Source organism: Pteropus vampyrus, unplaced genomic scaffold (genome assembly GCF_000151845.1).
Source record: "Pteropus vampyrus isolate Shadow unplaced genomic scaffold, Pvam_2.0 Scaffold68, whole genome shotgun sequence".
NCBI lineage: Eukaryota > Metazoa > Chordata > Mammalia > Chiroptera > Pteropodidae > Pteropus > Pteropus vampyrus.
Genome location: NW_011888849.1, coordinates 2,124,922 through 2,146,014, shown reverse-complemented (window position 1 = coordinate 2,146,014; position 21,093 = coordinate 2,124,922). Strand labels below are relative to the sequence as shown.

Sequence of the window (21,093 nt, the reverse complement as noted above, 5' to 3'; positions counted from 1 at the left end):
ATAGGCCTTCCTATTCTCTGCTTTCCTCCAATTTAGGTGTTCTCTTCTTTGAGCACTAATAGCATTTTACATATACCCCTATTATGGCAAGTTATACTGTTTTGAAATTATTGGTTCTTATTGCTTCTCCCCATCTTAAACTGAGCTGTTTGAAAATAGGGAGAATCAAACATACAAAGATCCTGTGTTTGTGACATAGAGCCTAGCAATATTAAAACAAAACTAATAAATCAGTTAATCTCTTCAACCATCTAACTCCACAAGGTGGGAAATAATTGAACTTTAGGCTTTCAGTGACTTATTTCATAACCTTTCTCCAAAGACATTGGAGAGACCCTTTGGCTTTCTCATCGAGATAAATTAGTGATCTATTTCAGACCACCTTTTTTCAGTGAATTTTTGATTTGTTGAATCTCTTATTTTCCATTCAGAAACATTTTAGCATGGCTTCTACATACTGATTTTAATTGAGGTATTTGGAGGACTTAAATGTGAATAATTTGTTTTCTTCTAGGTTTTGGGCGGAAAGATGTAGTTGAATATTTGCTTCAAAATGGTGCAAATGTCCAAGCACGTGATGATGGGGGCCTGATTCCTCTTCATAATGCATGCTCTTTTGGTCATGCCGAAGTAGTCAATCTCCTTTTGCGACATGGTGCAGACCCAAATGCTCGTGATAATTGGAATTACACTCCTCTCCATGAAGCTGCAATTAAAGGAAAGATCGATGTTTGCATTGGTAAGACTGTTTACTTTGCATCATTTTCTGAAATGGTTTGTAACTATTCTGAAACTGAATCGACTTCATTTGTTAATATGATCAAATTCTGCCAGGCTGAATTTAAATAGTGCTTAAGAACACTTCCTGTTTAATCTAACCGCTATTTACTGAGTATCTTTTTGTGTATTGTTCTGGGCTTAAGTTCTTTAGAGAATACAGTACAAAATTCCTGTTGTCTAGAAATTTGTATTCTCTTGGGAGCTAGGACACACAAAGAACCAGATAAAAGCATGAAAGAAGTGAACAGCTATGTTAGAGGATAATGAGCACAATGAGTTAACTGGAGTCAAGTCACTCCTTCCAGGAGTCTTTCCAGGAAGTAGTGGGAGAAAAGTTTTTGTAAAGGTTGCCAGGGACTTTCTTATAAAGAGCTTTGAATTCCAGGTTAAGAAGCTTGATACTGTTATGTAAGTCATGTGGAATTATTGAAGACTTTTAAGGATATATTTTAGAGAGAGTGATCTGGTAGGAGGCTGGTGGAATGGATGGCATCAGGGAGATTAACTAGGAAACTGTAGAATAACCCAGATGAGAACTGATGAGGGTAGGAACTAGGGTTGTTGTTGAAGAATAGAAATGGCAGGATAAGTAAAGAATCATTTGAAGGAAAAAATATCAACCATTTAGAATACTATAATGAATGTGATAGGATTTGCCTGACAGATTGATCATTGACAGAAAATTTTATGTGAGAAAGCTACTTATCTGAGAGTTTTCATTAACCTGGTACTGACTTTTCTGAGCCTCACATAGAGATTTTGGACTCTGCTACCTTAGTTTCATTTCCTAATGCAAAACAGGGACAGTTGAAGTCCTTGAGGCAGGAAGAAAGCCAGTTTTATGTACTAGGAAAAGTCCAAGGGCTTTATGCTGGACTTATATTGTTTTCCCTTGCCTCCAAAACCCCAAATCACTATTTATACCAAAGTCACCATCTTAGTTTAAATCAGGTAATTTATAAAGATGTAAAATACATTACCTAGTAACCTCTGCCCAATTCTCCTTTCCTATATGTGTTATTTTGTTACTGCTTTCCGCTCATAATCTTTTTTTGCTTTCTGAGCTTCAGATATATAAATAATTAGCTTTAATAATGAAGGGTTTTCCAAATATAGTTATAGATCTGCACTATCCAGTATGATAGCTGATGATTTGTAATGTGGCTGGTCCAAACTGAGGTATACTGTAAGGAGAAAATACACGAAATTTCAAAGACTTAATATGAAAACAAGAAATGCAAAATATCTAATTTTATATAGGTTAAAATGTAAATATTAAAATGGTAATATTTTGGATATATTGGGTTAAATAAAATGTGTTAAAATTAATTTAACTTGTTCTTATTTTTTTCATGTGGCTACAAGAAAATTTTAAATTACATATGTGGGTCACATTAATGCTTCATTTTTACTTCTTTTGGATTGTGTTGATACAGTTTAGAAGTAGAGTAAAATGAACATTAACCCTGTCAAAGAACAGGAGCTGGGCCTCACTTTCTGCATGTATTTGCCCATCTTTCCCCATCTCCTTATTTAGAGAGTATGATGGAATATCTTTATATATAACAAATAGCAGTACAGAGTATAGCACAGGTTTTTTCCTTTTATATGCTTTGGATTATAATGTAGCAGTTTTGGGATTTGTTAACGCTACAGAGAGTATTTTTCTTTTTTTTTTTTAAAGACTTTACCTGCATTTTTTTTTTTTTTTTATTCCCGGGCTATACACAGCTTTAGAAATTTCATTTCTGTTATGATAGAACGATCTTTCTAATGTTGGCAATATTCATTTGGAATGAGAAAATAAGCTTTCAAGCAAACTTTCCTTTTATTCCCTTATACACTTTTATCTGTCCTTAGTCACTTGTCTGGCAAAAGAAAATCTGACCTTGACCTTTTATTAAATAAAAGAGGACTTTTATTTAATGTGTAAATACGTTAAATAATGGAATGTTATATATATTTTTATAATTAAAATATATTTATTATACTATCAGGATATGAAAGTTCTTAAATAGCCTTGAGACTTCTGAAATGGAATTTTTGAGAAAATTATTTACTAAAATCAATCTGTCATGATTACCATCTTAAAAAAGGTAATGTTGCTATTTTTCAGTGCTGTTACAGCATGGAGCCGAGCCAACCATCCGAAATACGGATGGAAGGACAGCATTGGATTTAGCAGACCCATCTGCCAAAGCAGTACTGACTGGTAAGTCTATGTACTCTCTAGGTATTCCTGGAAGAATATAAAGAATGAGCTTGCTAGATAGTCAGCTTCCTGCAGTTAATGACCTTAAACTAGATATCTTAAATAGTGTTAGTTCAGTCGATATTTTTTTCTACATCTGGACAGTTGGCATTTGATTCTTATCTAAAAAAGGTAAAGCTTTTGTTTTTTCTTTTTAAATTGGTGTTCCTCCTTCACTATTTCATGCTTTTTCCTGCTTTTATCTTTTCAAAAAATCTTGGGAGCTCAAAGAAGCCTTACAGTAGCAGTCAGTACACAATTCATATTGTGGGCAGCAGTTTGGATTTCATTTCAGCAAATCAAACAGTACCCGTATGTTATATTATGTTAATTTAAATTGTATTAATTTTAAAGGGGTTTTTTTGGTATTCATTGTAAATATAAAAGCTACAGGCTTAAAAAGTTTATATTTAATCATTTTTATTTGTATATAGTGTTGTCCCTTGATATCTAAGGTTCCAGGATCCACATGGAGTGAAAAAATATGTGAATGCTCAAGTTCCTCATATACAATGGCCATAGAACAATGCATACAGTCAGCCCGCCACATCTACATATTCCCAACTGTAGACTGAAAATACTGTTTTCAGTCTGAGGTTGGTTGAATTCGTGGATGCAAAGACTGCAGATATGGAGGACTATATTTAAAATAACATTATAATAAAAACAATTTTAATGTTGAAAAAATATAGATTCACAGGAATATTAATGATTATGTTTAATTGGTGATGCTATAGATTATCTTTTGTCATTTCTGAATGTTGGTATATTGGATTTTGTTTTTTCTTTGGCTTTTGAATGAAGTTATGGATACATTTTGTGTGTTAAGCAAATAACATAGTGATTTTAGAAAATTTAAGGAGTAAAAAGGAAAGGCTCACCCATAACTACCACCTAAGACAAACTTTATTCAAATTTTGGTATATTTCCTTCTTGGCTTTCTTTTTTCTATGCATATTGTTTTTGTATAATTGTCACACTTCAATATATAACACTGAAATTTTTTTTTTACTTTTATAACAGGTAATTTGTTATGTAAATATTTTTAAAAAGCATAATATTCTATTGATTAACCATTTTCCATTTACTGGGAATTTATTTCCAAATTTATCTACTTAAATATATTTCAGTAAGCATCTTTATGCATAAATTTGTCATTACTTTTGTAATTAAATTTTTTAAATTTCTGCCTTTTTTTTCCTAATTCACAGGTGAATATAAGAAAGATGAACTCTTGGAAAGTGCCAGGTGTGTTATAAATATGTACCATAAATACTTCACCATTTAGATGGTTTTTTTTACAATAAGCAAACTTTAAAAGAGAATGAATTTTTTTAATGTTCACATAAATGTCTTCAGATAGGATCTGATAAAGAATAGAAATTGCTAATACATTTTTTGCATATTTATTAGGAGTGGCAATGAGGAAAAAATGATGGCTCTGCTCACACCTTTAAATGTCAACTGCCATGCAAGTGATGGTAGAAAGGTATTTCTTTTTGCAACTAAGTTTGTATTCATCTCTTGGTAACGTGAAAATACATTTATCTTATTGTAAATTAAAACATTTAATGAGAATGCTGATATTTTCTTTTGGATAAAGTGAAACAGTAAAACTTTATTGATAATAAACATTTAGTTGTTTGCTTCCTATTTCCAATAATGAACTTACAAACTTTTATACTATGCCTTGAGTGTATATGCTGGATTTTATAAAACTAAATTGGTAACTATTTAGACAGTGAAATTATGAAGTATTTTCTGGATTTCTAGTTTTATATTTGGGATTGTTGCTTTCTGCACTTTTTTTTAGCCAGTATTTGAATTTCATTCATTTTTACGATTAATATTTCAGTCAACTCCATTGCATTTGGCAGCAGGATACAATAGGGTAAAGATTGTACAGCTGTTATTGCAACATGGAGCTGATGTCCATGCTAAAGATAAAGGGTAAGTATCTGAACAAAAATGAGAGTTTCCTAAATGTTACTGTCTTTGTAATTCTATAACCTTATAAAATTCATATTTTTTACTAAACAGCATAAACATTTATCAAGCTTTTACAATATGCAGATTGCTTCAAGGATATGGCGCATTAAAAAACATTACGGCAACACTCTTAGAGCTTACGCTGCTCTTTAGGGAGCATGAAGAGATACCTAACAAATACAAGTTCTCTGCTAAGTGTGTGGTGATAGAGAGGGATACATACTACTATAGGAGTTCCCACGGGAGAATTCTCAGTGATGGCTGTAGTGACTGGGAAATCCTTCAGAAGGAGATGCTACTTGACCTGAACTCAGTTCAAGAAAGAGTTTAGAAAACATCACTACTTTGTGCAAGAGAATTGGTGTGAAGAGGTGCTAAAGCAGATATTATAACATATTTAAGAAAACAATGACTAGATCAGCTTGGCTGAAATAGATTTTCACACAGAAGAGAAATGAAGGTTGGGGTTGGAGAAATAGGTAAGAATCAGGTTTTAGAGGACTTGATATTTTACACTAAGTAATTCAGACTTCATTCTGTGAGCCACTATAGCCAATGAAGGACCTTAAGCAAAAAGGATGATGATTCTAAAAGGAGTTTTAGGAGGTATTTTCTCGCAGCAATGTGTAGGGTAGATTGAAGGTGGAGACTAGAGACAAAAAGAGCAGTTAGGAAAGTGAGTTTTGTAGGGGTTCAGGCATAATGAGGATCTGTTGTGGTGGCAGAGGAAACGGAATTGAAAAGACAATGCAAGAGATATTACAGCGTAAGAATGAATAAGATTTGTTGAATCTGTCTGGATGTGATGAGAGAATAAAGGAATGAAAAGATAACTACATTTCAAATTTTGAAGCTGAATGAGTGAGAGCCAACGATTCACATACTAAAATCCAGGGCGGAGGAATTCTTTTAGGGGAAAACATTGAGTTCACTTTTAGAACTCTTGGTTTTATGAGATGATGGTGGGAACTCAGGTGGAGGTAGCTAGTAAATAGTTGGAAATGAAATTAGTACTCTTAGGTAAGTAAGAAATCATAAAACCAGAAATGGTAAGGAAAGTCATGAGCCTTTAAAGAGAGGACAAATAGAACTAAAGAGTAAGTGATGGATGGCCATCACTCACCAGGGGCCATCATAATGTTGTATGTGGTAACTAATTGTGCATGGTCCCCAAGAAGGAACAGCTTAAAAGATATGTCAAGATTTTAAGGTTCTACTATACCTTCTTATATAGAAAGTTTTTCTTCCATTGCCATTCTGAAGGAATTGGGTTTCAGTTTTATTAAGAATAAAGCACTTTACCTCACAGAATCTCAAAAAAAGTTTCAAAGAAGAGCCAATGTTTGAGCTCTGAGTTTGGAAAAGATGTATAGAAGTAAGCCAGGAGGGAGGGAAATCTTTCCTAAACCCAGGAGATAGTGAACTGCATTCAGGGAACTGCATTCAGGGAACTGCAGATGGTTTGTCATACTATTATTGAGACTAGAGAGGCTCAGATCATTATATGCCAGGTTAAGCAATAGACACTGTCTTTCAAAAGCAAGGAAGAACCAGGGAAGGACATTAAAACAAAGAGTAACCAGACCAGATTCTCTTTTTGAAAAATTGGGCCACAGCTTGGAGGACAAATTGAAGTGAGGGGTTATTTCAGTAGTACAGGGAGAAATAGTAGAGGCCCAAACTAAGACAATGGTAGAAATAGTAAGGGGGGGCGGGGAAAGATAGATTTGAAAGAGACCTTGGGAGTTAGAATTGTTGGGACTTAGAGTTCAAATAGATGTTATTAAATTTTATGCATTTTTATTAGAAAGTCACATAAGCCACTTGCTATTTAAATCTAACTGTAAGTTTAAATTAATTAAAATTCAATAAACAAGCCTAGGGAGTCTATAATAACAGACTTTCTCCCCTCCCCCGCTTTATATTGTAGTGATCTGGTGCCCTTACACAATGCCTGTTCTTATGGTCATTATGAAGTAACTGAACTTCTGGTCAAGGTTAGTTCTCTTGTACTTTTTTTATAATTATATAAATTATTTAAATACATAGTATATCTGTTTTCTATGTTTTTAGTGCTTAGTGGATAGAAGAGTATATATAATTATTATAAAATGTAGATGATTGATTATAGATCAGCATCTGACTGCTTGAGATTTTTGAGATACCATAAGATTTTGAATGTAAAGTAGCCCTACCATCTTACGAATAGCAGATTAAGTGATTCTGTAATTTGTGGCTAAAGGTGAAGTTTAAAAACTTGAAAATATTAGAAAGCAATTTTTAGTGAATCATATATTATTAAAACCACCAGATACATTTGCAAGACTTATCCAGTTGTACTTTGAGTTGGAACAGGCTCACTCGGTAAGCTTTACATCTTCTAGTATGCTAGGTGGCTATTGTTTAACAAGCAGGTTCCCAGCAAGAAATTCCTTGTTTGGCTCACTATTGGATGAGAATAGAATACATATGTTCACCTTAGAGTGGATTCAAGAATATTACCCATCCCCATTTCCTTTTGTCCCCTAGTCTCTATTTATGTATGTGATCATACTTTTAGATTTCTCTTACTCTGCACCCATTCTGTCTTTTTAATATTTTTCCTCCTTCTATAAGCAGCTGTCATGGGAAAAGAAAGAGTACATTTATTTCCAATGCTCCTATGCTTTCTGTGGAGCATGTGCTACCACAGAATACATTTTCCCACAGAAACAACTTTGTTATGATTAAGTACTCTGAGTAGCCCATAAGCCTTTTTAAATTTATAATATAGGTGTAATGTTATACATTTATAATAGTAATGCTTTTGCTTGTTATAAAAGTGAATCTTGAATTCAGCAGACTATTTGAAATGTTATGTAAATGAGAGTGAAACATCAGACAGGTTGCAGTGGTACTTTTACAGACAACTGAATGGTGTTTTCCTAAGACCTAGTGTTTTACTAAATGAGAGTGGAACACTGACTAGAGGTCATATACAGAGAGAAAGTTAGCAAAGGTGAGGGTGCAAACAGGTACCAGAGTAGTCAAGTTCAGGAATGTCAGGAGAAAGCAAGTAGATAGAGAAGGGAATACAGGCAGACGTCCTGGGCAATGCTGAGTCTGTTGGCAACCTTTGCTAAAGGGTCTGGCTAGCAGAAGCTGGCATTTACCAGCAAAAATGCAGCAGCTTCTTTTCATGACCAGGATACAATATAGATTGTGATGTGACTGCTTGTAAAGCTAACATAATTTTATGCCAGTAGTAGAAGTATGGTGTCAGGAGCAAATGTAATAACAGATGCATTATACTTTCACAGTCAAATCACATTGAAAATCTATTGTTATTCTAGGCACTCAGTGTTTTTTAATGAATTTTTAAAACAAGCGTATTTAGTTGAGGTCCACTAGGGTGATAGGAAGTCTACAAAGCATTTGATAAGAAAAGTGACTGAAAAAGCTAAAAGTATTTAGACTGGAAAAGAAAAACATAAGAGTTGCCTTCAAATACTGCAACGAAGAATATTGATCTTTTTTGCTCCAGAGAAGACCAGTAGGTCAAAGTTTAAAGTACGTATTTAACTTAATGAAACAGTTATCAACAGTTATCTAGTAAAGATAAAAAGTTAGGTTAGTTGAGAATTAGTTTTCCCATCACTGAAAGTACTAAGAGAGTAAGTCGCAGGTTTCACCTTCTCCAGGAATACTGTGGAAGGGATTTCGTGTTTGATGCGAGGCTGAACTAGAAGGACTTTTGTGGTCCATCCAACTCCAATACTTGGAAATGGCTAAAATTAAAAAGACGGATGATAAGTATTAGCAAGGCAGTGGAGCACTGAACTCAAACATTTATGGAAGCAATGCAAAAATAATACAGCCATTTTAGAAAAGTGTTTGGCAGTTTCTAATAAAACTAAACATATATCTACCATATGACCCAGCATTTCCACTCCTAGTGATACATGCAAATGACAGCATGTGTCCATAAAGAGACTTGTACGTTAATGTTCATAACAGCTTATTCGTAATAGTTAAAAACTAGGAATGCTCCAAATACCCATCAACAGGATGATGAATAAGTAAATTATGGTATTTCTTATACAATGGAATGCTGCTCAGCAATAAAAATGAATTATTGATACAACAACATGAATGACTTGTAAACATGTGAAAGAAGGTAGTACATACTGTGTTCTTCCATTTTTATGAAATTCAAGAACAGGTAGATCTAATTTATGGTGCTAACATCAGAATGGGGGCAGAATTGTCTATAAAAAGGAGCATGAGGGAACATTCTGGGGTAATGAAAAGTGTCCTATATCTTGAATTGGGTGATAGTATCATGAATATGTACATTTGTCAAAACTCAGCAAACTACAGTAGTCCCCACCCACCACCCACGGTTTTACTTTCTGCACTTACAGTTACCCACAGTCAACTGTGGTCCAAAATGGAAAATTCCACATAAACAGTTGATAAGTTTTAAATTGTTTGCCATTCTGAGTAGTGTGATTAAATCTTGCCCTGTCCCACTTGGAACATGAATCATGTATCCATGCTGTAAATGCTACCTGCAAGTTAGTAATTTTTTAACTATCTGTTACCAGCTTGCTGTGCTGATATTATGGTGATTGTATTTAACCATTATTTTACTTAGTAAAGAGCAAAAGTAGTGATGCTGGCAATTCGGACATGCCAAAGAGAAGCCATAAAGTGCTTCTTTTAAATGAAAAGATGAGTACAGTACAGTAAATTTTTTTCTCCCCTTTAATTCCACACCCCTCCCCCACTTCCACCCTTGATCCATGTATGTTGCCGTTTCCCCTTAAGAACTGGATCTCTGAAGGCGGGGTGTCCCCACCCACATGCTTGTGGCGTGCACCCAGGGCCTGGCACACCTGGGGCATGGTCTGTGGCTCCGCCTGGGGCGCGAACCCAGGGCCTTCTGTGTGCAAAGCAGACGTACTAACCACTGTGGAGCTACCCCACAGTAAGATATTTTGAGAGACCACATTCACATAACATTTATTACAGTATATTGTTATAATGAATCTATTTTATTATTAGTTATTGTTTCTCTCTTACTGTGCCTAATTTATAAATTAAACTTTATCACATGTATGTATGTATAAGAAAAACATAGTGTGGTTTGGTACTATCCACGGTTTCAGGCATCCACAGGGGGTTGGAACATATCCCCATGGATAAGTGTGGACTGTATATACTTAAGAACTGCATTTTACCACATGTAAATTATTCCTCAAAAAAGGAAAAGATGCATTTTAAATCTAAAGCTTCATACTTAACTGTTTTTAACAATAAAAGAGTTAAATAGGCCTTTGTGGGTAGACCTAGCAACCAGCTACTGTTTCTTTTATGGAGAAAAAGTCTTTCTGAAATAATTGGTTTAAAAAGTGAACTTTGGAAACATAACCTGTTTAAGCTTGCTTAATGTTAAATTACAGAGTACTAATAATTCTAAATTCTCTTAAAAATTAAACTAAATATATGCTTTCCTCCCCCAGCATGGTGCCTGTGTAAATGCAATGGACTTGTGGCAATTCACGCCTCTTCATGAGGCAGCTTCTAAGAACAGGGTTGAAGTGTGTTCTCTTCTCCTAAGTTATGGTGCAGATCCAACACTGCTGAATTGTCACAATAAAAGTGCTATAGACTTGGCTCCCACACCACAGTTAAAGGAAAGATTAGCATGTGAGTATGAAATGATGAATGTTTAGCTAGGATATTATGATAATCAATAAACTAAAAATTTTTTCTTTCTTGTTTGTAGAAATTTTTAAATAAAAAATATTTTCCTTAGCCATGAGTATCTGTTGTTGCTCAGATAGCGTATTTAATCATTTGGAAGTTCACTCATTCTGCTCTTCAGATGCTATGAAAAATGCTTCTTTGTATGTATCGGTCTTATTGATGATATGCTTTTGGGGAAAAAAACAATTGGGGTTTTGTTCCTATCTTTGATGAGACCCTCTAGTTAATCTGCCATTGAAGTTAGTGTTATTTATAGGATTACCATATTGCAAACCTATTTCTCAGATTTACCATTTAATATTCTTTGGTATTTGGACAATTCTATGGTTTCTTGTTTGTAGCTGAAGTAGATGTACTGAGAAATAGTCACCTAGTTCAGATATAGTATTGTTGTACATAAATAGGAAACTTGTATTATTCTGTAATAATAAAGGTTAATGGATCATTTCACAAATCTGATGAATAAAAGAGAGGAATCTTGAGAAAATACCCTCTTTCATTTGTTCATCAGTAGGTGCGTCTTGAAAATTTCCAACTTGTCTAGTCCTCAGTTCTCTGATGTGTGAGCACAACTACCTGTTTCCATAGTGTCAGTATAGGGACTATGATCATCTTTTATTTCTTTACTGAGGAAAGTTCTGTGCTTTGGAAAATTCTCAGAACTCTCGTCTGGGAATATATTGCAGAACTCCAGATACTTCCAGACTAAAATAGACCTTGAGTTGGCCATGGGCTAAATGCATATATAAAGTTGAGGATGAATTGGGTCATAACTGAGGAGAACTAGAATACCACTGTCTCCCTTTTCAGGGGTTAAATTTGAAGAATATCTTCAGAGCCTCAATTTGGCTATTTTAGTAGATAATTCTGAAAATAATTTCAAGGAAAATAGTGTCTTTTACTGACTAAATCCCATCCTTTCAATAATTCTCATGCAGATATAAATGCTTGTTCTTTATCTAGATGAATTTAAAGGCCATTCTTTGCTGCAAGCTGCGCGGGAAGCTGATGTTACACGAATCAAAAAACATCTCTCTCTGGAAATGGTGAATTTTAAGCATCCTCAAACACATGAAACAGCATTGGTAATGTTTCAGACTTAAGTTTTTAAAATGCAATAACCAAAAAATAAAAAAATAAAATAACCAAAAACATGCTTAACTAATCATAATGTCCTACTTCCTTCGATGATACAGGGTAACTACTTTCTGTCCTACTTTCAATAATAGCATTATTTTAAAATGTGCTTTTTAAAAATTAATGCCTGTACATAAAGAAAAAATGTCAAACAATATAGAAAAGTAGGCAGTCTCACCCCGCAAAAGGCAATACTGTTATTCATATGAGTATCCGTCCATAAAAAAGATTTATTTATATACCGGCATATAGTATATGTAATTTTTACTATCACACATGGTATATATTATAAATGTTTCTGACTGAAATCTTGGAACCCAGTGAAAATAATGAAAAAGAAGAATTCTGCCATCAAGATAAAAATTACTTGGTTTTCCTTCTAGTATTATAATATTTTTCAAAATTAGGTCTAAAATCTATGTGTCTCCCCTCTATGTTGTGTGAATAAAGTGTGTAAGCGGAGACTACTTCCCTAATAGAGGTAATGACAGCTCTGTGGAACTGTAACAAACTAAATGAGAGCCAGGCAGTCTGTGGAGAAACAGAAAAGAATGGGAGCTAGTAAGGGTAAACTGATTATACCCTTTCCTAGTAAGATAGGAAAAAGAATGATATAATCAGAGGCTACCTTAGAAGTAGAAATGTAAAAGGAACAAAGTCCCGCTATATGAATTATTGAATGTACTTTGGGTAAGGGAAGATGACTCTAAGTAAATTAATGTGTTTAGGGGCAAATTTAACTCATAGTAGCCTTAACTTTCCTAATACCTTTTATGGTTAATTTCTTTCTTTATGCCATGATGTAAACTATGCAAAAGTCATGTAGAAACCTATCCATAAAACATTTTAGACCTTTTTGCTACTTAACTTGTAAAAAGTATCCAAGTTAAAAAAATTGCAAAGATGCAGACTAATAAATGCTAATGCAAAATTAAAATCATAACGTTAAGGTAGTACAGAGAAACTTGGAAAGACTGGCATGGAAAAATTTCTGGCCTGAAGAGTTACTACTACGTGTTGTTTTCCCTGAAATATCCTGCTATTAAACAACTTATTTTTGTTTTTAACCTTAAAACATTCTAGAGCTAAGTATTGGATAGTTGTGGTCCAGGGGAAATATCTTCCAGGTTTCCAGAGATCGCAGGCCCTGTCCCAGGATGGAGCAGAGGAATAAGGGTGCAATTTGAAATGGATGTGATCAAGAATTCTTAGAAATAGTTTATTTCCATCCTAGTAGATATCCTGGGATGATTACTCATAACATACCAAAGGAGTTATGTTCACCAATTAGAAATGGTTTTATTGAGGGCAAAGGGATTATTTTAGTGACAACATTAAAGAATGAATGAAGCAAAGTCACGAAGATAATACAAGCTTTATTTTTAGCAGGAGGTCAAAAATCAGAACAAATTTCATGTTTACTATATATTTAGATGTATAGAACAATTTAACTTAACAATTATTCAGAACTTTTATTCCATGAATTTTTAGGTTTACACCAACATCAATTTAGTCATTCAGCCATTCAGACATTTATTAAACACTTATTTATGATATCATCCTGGACGTTGAGGATGCAAAGATTTCGGACCTGAGCATGAAACATTTAATTAGATTTATAACTAGCAAATCCCTACCTCCTGTCTCCCTTCCTCCTTGATAAATCCAACTCAAAGTATATCATATTCTACCACTCATTGTTGCCAAACAAGTAATCTAAGCTCCTTTTTCTGCTACAGCAACTAGTTGAAAGAGAAATACATACTACTCATCTTGTCAGCTATTCCATTAGTGCTATTACCAAGCAGCACCCAGAGCTGATGAGTGCTGTGTTACTTCACATAAGGAAACCCCAAACTTTGAGGCATTTTATTAATTAACCTTTAAAAAAATAACATAAACACCATCTATTTTTTTTAAAGGAGTATTGATCACATTAAATTTTTCGTCACATCAGTAGTGGCTTTTTCGAAGATGTAAGACAACTGTAAAGCTTGAACAGAATATTTAGTAACAGACACCATCTGGTAAATAAGATTTTCAGGCCTTGCTAGAATTTAGTAATCATTGCACATTCTATCCAGTAGAAAGTCTTTGAGTAGCAAAGTTAAAATCAAAATAAAACAAGGAAGTGAAATAACTTCTTGATTAGTAACACAAATGTTCTTAAAAATCAATCATGTATCATCCTTGTTTAATGCTGCAATTTAAATTATCTAGCATTGTGCTGCTGCATCTCCATATCCCAAAAGAAAGCAAATATGTGAACTGTTGCTAAGAAAAGGAGCTAACATCAATGAAAAGACTAAAGAGTAAGTATACTTTTAATAATTAAAAATTCTTGACATTTTATTATTTGGAAAATACATTCATTGTATGGCTGACTTTTTCTCTTTAAGATTCTTGACCCCTCTACACGTGGCATCTGAGAAAGCACATAACGATGTTGTTGAAGTAGTGGTGAAACATGAAGCAAAGGTATACTTCCTTTTTGCATTATTTTCTGTTTAGCAGATGAAATGCCTGAGTTCCTAAACTATTTACTTTCTGATAGGTATTAATTTTTTTCTCTTAATCTATACTTAATAGTCCTGCAGATAGTTTATCTGATTTTTGCTGGAAAGCTTATGGAAAATATCCCCAACTAGAGATATACTGATTCTGGCCTATCTTACTTTTGTTCCTTGGTTACTGTGGTAACTCCTATTGTTTACCTCAGTCACATCCTTTCTTATTTTCTTACCCTTTGTTATTTCTATAACTGAGCCAAAAAACTTGGAACAGAAGGAAATTATTTCAATAACTTAACTAAAAAACTACCTCCTCATATTGGGAAGTCACTGTTTTTCAGTTGACATTTGTACACAAAGCATTTTATTCATGGAATAATTATGTTTTCATCAAGGCTAAAAGTCATCATTTCTTACCCAGGAATTTAAAAAATTAATAGTCAGTGAAAGATAGACATAGCATCCCAGATTAGGAGATGAAAGTCACCTAATTCAGCAGTTTCAGATCCTTGCTACAGATCCTTGCCTTCTTAAACAAAATATTTAATAGAAATTCGTTATGAAACAAAGAATGGTGTTGTTCTGAGTGAAGAGAGAAGAAAAATACAAATCCTTTCCCCCTGGGTGACCCCAAAGCTCTTCTCTAAATGCGCTTTGCAGAATAGTTTTCTGATCTGTCCTTCTTGGGTTTCCACTCGAGGAACACTTAGAATTCTACAATTTCTTTTTCTGTTGCCTCTCAGTATCTTAATTTTTCTTTGATTTGGAGGATTTTCTTGATAATGTATAATCTGAATCTTTTCTATTGTAAATTATTGAATAAAATAAAGTTATTTCTGCATGACTGCTTGGCATATCTCATTTGTCTTTTCTACAACTTTCCACTGATTGCTTATTTTATATATGTGATACGTTACTAGAAGAATATTGGGATGCATATTACATTTGAGTTGTGAAACTTAATGAAACTGTCCTGACTAAGGTGACCAATCATTCAGGTTTGTCCAGGACTGAGGGATTTCCAGAAACACAGGACTTTCACTGCTAAAACTGGGAAGTCCCAGGCAAACCAGGACAAGTTGGTCACCTTAATCTTAAAACAAGAGTGGTACCCAAATAAAGTTTATAAGTGAATATGTCTCCAGATATGTTTCATATTTCATCGATTTTGGTATGTGAATAAATAGATTAATTACCTTGAGCATTTTAAATCTTCTCAGATTCTATAAGCCTGGAGATTTAGCTATTTGTAGTTTTAGATTCATTGAGAAAGTCAACTATATTTCTGTTTATTCTCCAATTCCATGAATATGAATTGGACAGTGTCTCAAAACACACTAGTAGCCACAGGATTGTTTACTGAGGAACTTAATTTCTCAGTTATGTTCTGAATTATTTCTGGTGCAGAGGGATTGGGGTTAGGGATGAGATGGGGGAGTATTAATAGGCGATTTTTTAAATTATGATGAACATTTTCAAAAATACAACCAATTTGAAAGAATTTCATAGATAATAACTATGTACCCACCACCTAGATTTGAAAGAATTTCATAGATAATAACTATGTACCCACCACCTAGATTCTATTACTGACATTTTACTGTATTTTATTAGGTATCATTTTTTTCCTCTATCAACATATCTTATTTTCTTGACACATTTCAGATTTAATTTGCAAATTATTGTGTACTTCTCCCTAAATATTTCCACATAGACATCAGCTAGAGGTTATTATTCATTTAAAGGGGTTTTTTGGATGTAAAATTTACATGCAATGAAATGCACAAATCTTAAATGTACATTTACTGAGTTTTGACCAGTACATACACCTGTGTAACCAAAACTCGCCAAAAAACAGAACATTATTTCATGGCACAGACAGGGCCCCATTCAAAGTAATCTCCACCCCTAGAGGCAATAACCATTTTGATTTTTTCCTGCATAGATTGTATTTGCCTGTTCCAGGCTTTCATGTCTATGGAATCATACAATATATAGTCTTGTGTAAGGTTTTTTCTTCGGTATAATGTTTCGATGATCCATCCACATATCCATTGTTTGTTCTTTTTTATTGCTTATGAGTATTCCATAGTGTGAATATACCGTATTTATTCATACAGGTTATATTGTACATGATAAAAAAATGTAGAAGATTCAGCTAATAGAAATAAGTGTTTCTAATTTAGTCTCTGGCTTTGTTATTGACTATTGTCTATCTTGGTGTTAGCCTCCACATTTCTGGACCTCAGAGATCCATAAAAATACATGGATTGGGCTTTCTTAGGCAGTGTCTAGCTCTGAATGCAGTGAATCGATTAATACTGTAATGCCAAACACAACTGTTAATCAGCATTGCACACATTTAACCCAAAATTGAGTCTTCCTTCTAATGTCAGCCTTCATGAATTGGTGAATTTACTCTTTAGATTTGAGTAGAAATACTTGCTTTGGCACTGGATAATAAGCTTCATAAAAAAATAATTGAAAATTTTAAATTAGTAGCAGGTGTTAAATACATGCTTGGATGGTTTTAGATTTTGCATTGAAGGCTAATTTCAGTGTTTTCTCCATTGTTAAGGTTAATGCTCTGGATAATCTTGGTCAGACTTCTCTGCACAGAGCTGCACACTGTGGTCATCTACAAACCTGTCGCCTACTTCTGAGCTACGGCTGTGACCCCAACATCATATCCCTTCAGGGCTTTACTGCCTTACAGATGGGAAATGAAAACGTGCAGCAGCTTCTTCAAGGTATTAGGTGCTTTCATGAAATTAATTTTTTTATTTAATCTTTAAATTTTTTTCACATATGTGGGAGTTGGAGGTAAAAAGAAAACATTTTTTTTAATTTTGGCTGGCTGTTTTTTCTCCCTAATTTATTATTCTCAATGCCCAAATGTCATTAAATCTTAATTATCATTTTGTTCCAGTAGCATTTTCTGTCCAATTTCTCTAAAAGAAAGCTTTTAAGAGTAAGATATAATAGTTACTATTTCTTTTTAAAGAAGGGAAAACTTTAAGGTATGTGTCTCTTAGTAGAGCAACTGTAGCGATAGATCATGGTCTAGAGATTGGCTCTATTTCTTCACTCCTCTTTTAGATTTTTTTGTATGAAAGGCATATAGATTTTGTTATCCAGCCATTTGATGTATTATAACATTTAACTATTAAATTCACTCATATTCATTACATTTAAAAATATATCTACACATAGGTTAAACATTTCAGTCTAGAAATCAGGTCACCTGAAATTAAAATCCTTTGCCTACGTTGCTACATTTTACTAAAATTTTGTGTGCCTTTGACGTCCTCAAAACTCAAATGAGAAGAAATGTAACACATCAAGCCTTTTGTATCTTTAACAGTCACCCTCGATGATCCTTACATCTGAGGCCTAGAAACTACATTTTGAGAAAAACACTACTTGAATAGATAAAGGCAGGTTGATAAAACCTCCTGGAAACTGCTAAAACTGAACTAACTACAAGACTGCTTTCAAGATTACCTGTATTTTCCCATACACTACACATTTGTTCTATCAATCTTGAGGGTATAACACTAGTCCTATTCAGTTGCCTAATGACAGACATTTACAGTCTTGATGGTTTTATGCTAAGTGCTATTACTTACCTTTCTAGCTACTTTCTTAGAATAAATGATCCAAGTACAATTTCTAAGTCAAAGGATAGCTTATAATTGTCAGTTCACCTTCTAGAAAAGTGGTTATGTACCATTTTACACTCTACAACTAACAGTGTGTGACAGGACCAGTTTTCCTTGTCAGCACTAGGCATTATGATTCTCAGTCTTTTTTTTAGATAAATTTTGAATGTGTGTATAAATTACAGAAGTAATCGATGCTTTTAAAATGCAAATTATAGGAAAACTGTCATGTAGTTCTCCCATTTCCTCTTTGCCCACTAATGGTTGGTGGGGGAATGTTATTTTGCTTTCTAAAATGTATGTTGCAATGTTCTATTTTTCTCTTTGCCTTATAACTTCATTTAACGCCTGGCAGATATTTTTTCTAAACCAGTTTTGGTTCTGCTTTTTTCTACTCTAAGACACTTTTCTACTGCAAGATAAAAAATATTCACCTATATATTCTTCTCTTATATTTAAGTTTTAATTTTTATACTTAAGTCTTTAATCCATCTGGAGTTTATTTTGGTCTAAGATACAAGGTACATGTTTTGTTCCTTTTCTTTGAGATTTATATGAGTTATAAAACAGAATTTCAAACCTGAAAATGACTTCAGATATCTTCTAGTACAACTTGTCTCTCTTTAGAACTGGAAAAATTTGAGAGACCCAGTAAGTTCAAACAACTTGCCCCAGTCAGATAGCTAGCTAGTTAATGGCAGAACCATGGTTAGATCTCTGGCCATTGCTCTCCTAATTTCATATTTTTCTGCCATTCAACAGGCTTGGTTTTAGAGCAGGCCATCTTTTTTCATCTATTTTATGTTCCTTTACATTGTTTAAATCACATAGTGATAATTCACATTTACATATATATATTTATATATTTAAGTTCGAAGAAATTATTACTGGTTTTTCTTTACTGCCATAGGGATTTTCTGCATAATTTACCAAACTGTAAAAGAACTCTACTTTTAGATAAACTGCCTCCTTTAAAGCTTGGTTCTACCTCTGAAGTAGGAGTTAATCACTCTTTCATTCTCTCTCTTTTTAGAGGGTATCCCATTAGGTAATTCTGAGGCAGACAGACAGTTGCTGGAGGCTGCAAAGGCTGGAGATGTAGAAACTGTAAAAGTAAGATATGATCTTATGTTTTTTGTTAACTTTGGATTTTTATTTTGACATTGCTTACTTAATGAATCTGTAATGTTAAAATGAAGAGCCTAGTTATATGTCTTTTATTTTAAAAGGTAAATGATACTAATTTAGTTTTCTGCAAATTAGGGTTATTGAGTCATAAAAGAAACCTTTTAGTTTCATATGCTTCTCTGTAAATACATCATAGTCACAGGTTTAAATAAACTGCATGTTTATGGAAATGAATTTTGTTTAAAGAACCTATACATTTGTCCCTTTAAAAAAAATAAGGTATATCAAATTATTGTCCATTTACATACATATGCCACATAAAACAAGAAATGAGGAAAAAAGCTAAACATTGTGTCACTCTGTCTCTACATTTCTTATGGTTTCTTCATTTCTTTGCCTAGTATTTAAATATAATAATAATACAGTGCATTGCCACTTTTAAGAGCCACTGTGTCCTAATAATCTTCAATTCATCTAAACTGACATTTTTTGAAGAGCTAACTGCAGCTCTTACATGGCCCATCTCCTATAATAGTCTTTCCTAGAATAACCCTTCCTCAGATTTTCCTTTACTTTTTCAAGTAGAATTGTATGTAATGTAATACCTATACCAGATATTTGTGTTACCTACAGATACTGTATATCTAGGTAAATATGTAATTCAAAAGCCTAACATTTTGAAAGAGCAAGAATGGTTTTTAGTTCAACTAATATAAATTAAAATCAACTCAGCATGTATGTTTTCTGAGTTAAATAATTTTTTTAATAATGCAGTAATGTGTTTTTTTTCTCAGTTTGGAAAACTTTTTCTGGCAATTATGTTATTTTAATTTCTAAAACTAGTAGGAGAAAAAAACTTTGTTGTGTTCCCTCCCCCGATCCCAGACTTTTTCACAACAATACTGGTCGTATTTGAAGCATCATTGACAGATAATAAGTTTTATAAAAATCTAAATGTATTGATTTGATTTGTAGAAGTAGCTGTTTCATTGAGCAATATCACTATATTTCCATATGGTGTTCTCAATCCAGAACATACTCGCCCCACAAAGTCAATTTTCTGAGATTTACTGAGAACAAAATATAAATGTTGGTCTCATCTGAGCTTGAGTGCTAAGGAAACTTATTCACTGTTTTTTTAAATAGAAAGATTTCCGGAAGTTAATTTAAAAATCCATGTGATCCTTTCCTACTGCTTTATCTACATAGATAGTACAGTTATTTCCAAATAACTTAAGATTTTTTTTTTAAAATAATATCATTTTTCAAAGAAAAAATGCTATTAAAATGCAGTTTTATTATTTGACATGTTTCATATTTATTCTCTTAAGTAGGAGGCTAGTAGGATGTGGAAAGGAGGATTTTGTTTCTGTTACTGACTACTGACTTATAGGAAAACAAATCACTTGAGTTAAAAGTGGTGAGCTGATTTTTTTTTCTGCAGATGTGAAAAAAAATTAAGTTAAAGGCAATGAGTTAAAGGGCAACTAGCTGATTTTTTTATTGGTTGTGGAGGCGATTAAAAATTTTAAATGCTCATCCACTGACATATAAAAGAGCATAAAATTATATTTAGCGTACATACTATTAAAGACTAGACTTTGTTTTCATAAAGATAGAAGGAGGAAGAAATAGATAAAGAGATGAGATTGGGGCCAGGAATTGGACTTAGAAAATGGAATAATGACATCGGTTGAGAAAGACCTTCCTCTCTCCCTTAGTCTGAGAATAGGCATCAGGCTGTCTTCCTTCACCTTGGCTTTTAAAATCACTTGAAGGAAATTTATCTTCATTAACATTTCTATTCCTTATCTCTAGACTGGTGGCATGATGTGAATCACTGGGTCAGTAACATCTGCATATTACCCAATGCACACTTAATTAT

The 21,093-nt window shown here is 33.4% G+C and overlaps 1 protein-coding gene across 1 annotated transcript in view; it reads left to right on the top strand.

Annotated features, from left to right (window-relative positions):
• Positions 1-494: 494 nt before the first annotated feature.
• TNKS2 (tankyrase 2) overlaps positions 495-21,093 on the top strand; it is a 44,942-nt gene continuing 24,343 nt past the window's right edge. The window contains exons 1-12 of the mRNA XM_011361577.2: positions 495-739; positions 2,897-2,992; positions 4,243-4,279; positions 4,445-4,520; positions 4,887-4,981; positions 6,951-7,017; positions 10,525-10,711; positions 11,735-11,856; positions 14,129-14,220; positions 14,308-14,386; positions 16,997-17,168; positions 19,114-19,193. Of these exons, the coding sequence (XP_011359879.1) occupies positions 4,464-4,520; positions 4,887-4,981; positions 6,951-7,017; positions 10,525-10,711; positions 11,735-11,856; positions 14,129-14,220; positions 14,308-14,386; positions 16,997-17,168; positions 19,114-19,193 (951 nt within the window). The 5' untranslated portion in view covers positions 495-739; positions 2,897-2,992; positions 4,243-4,279; positions 4,445-4,463. The remainder of the gene's footprint in view (positions 740-2,896; positions 2,993-4,242; positions 4,280-4,444; positions 4,521-4,886; positions 4,982-6,950; positions 7,018-10,524; positions 10,712-11,734; positions 11,857-14,128; positions 14,221-14,307; positions 14,387-16,996; positions 17,169-19,113; positions 19,194-21,093) is intronic.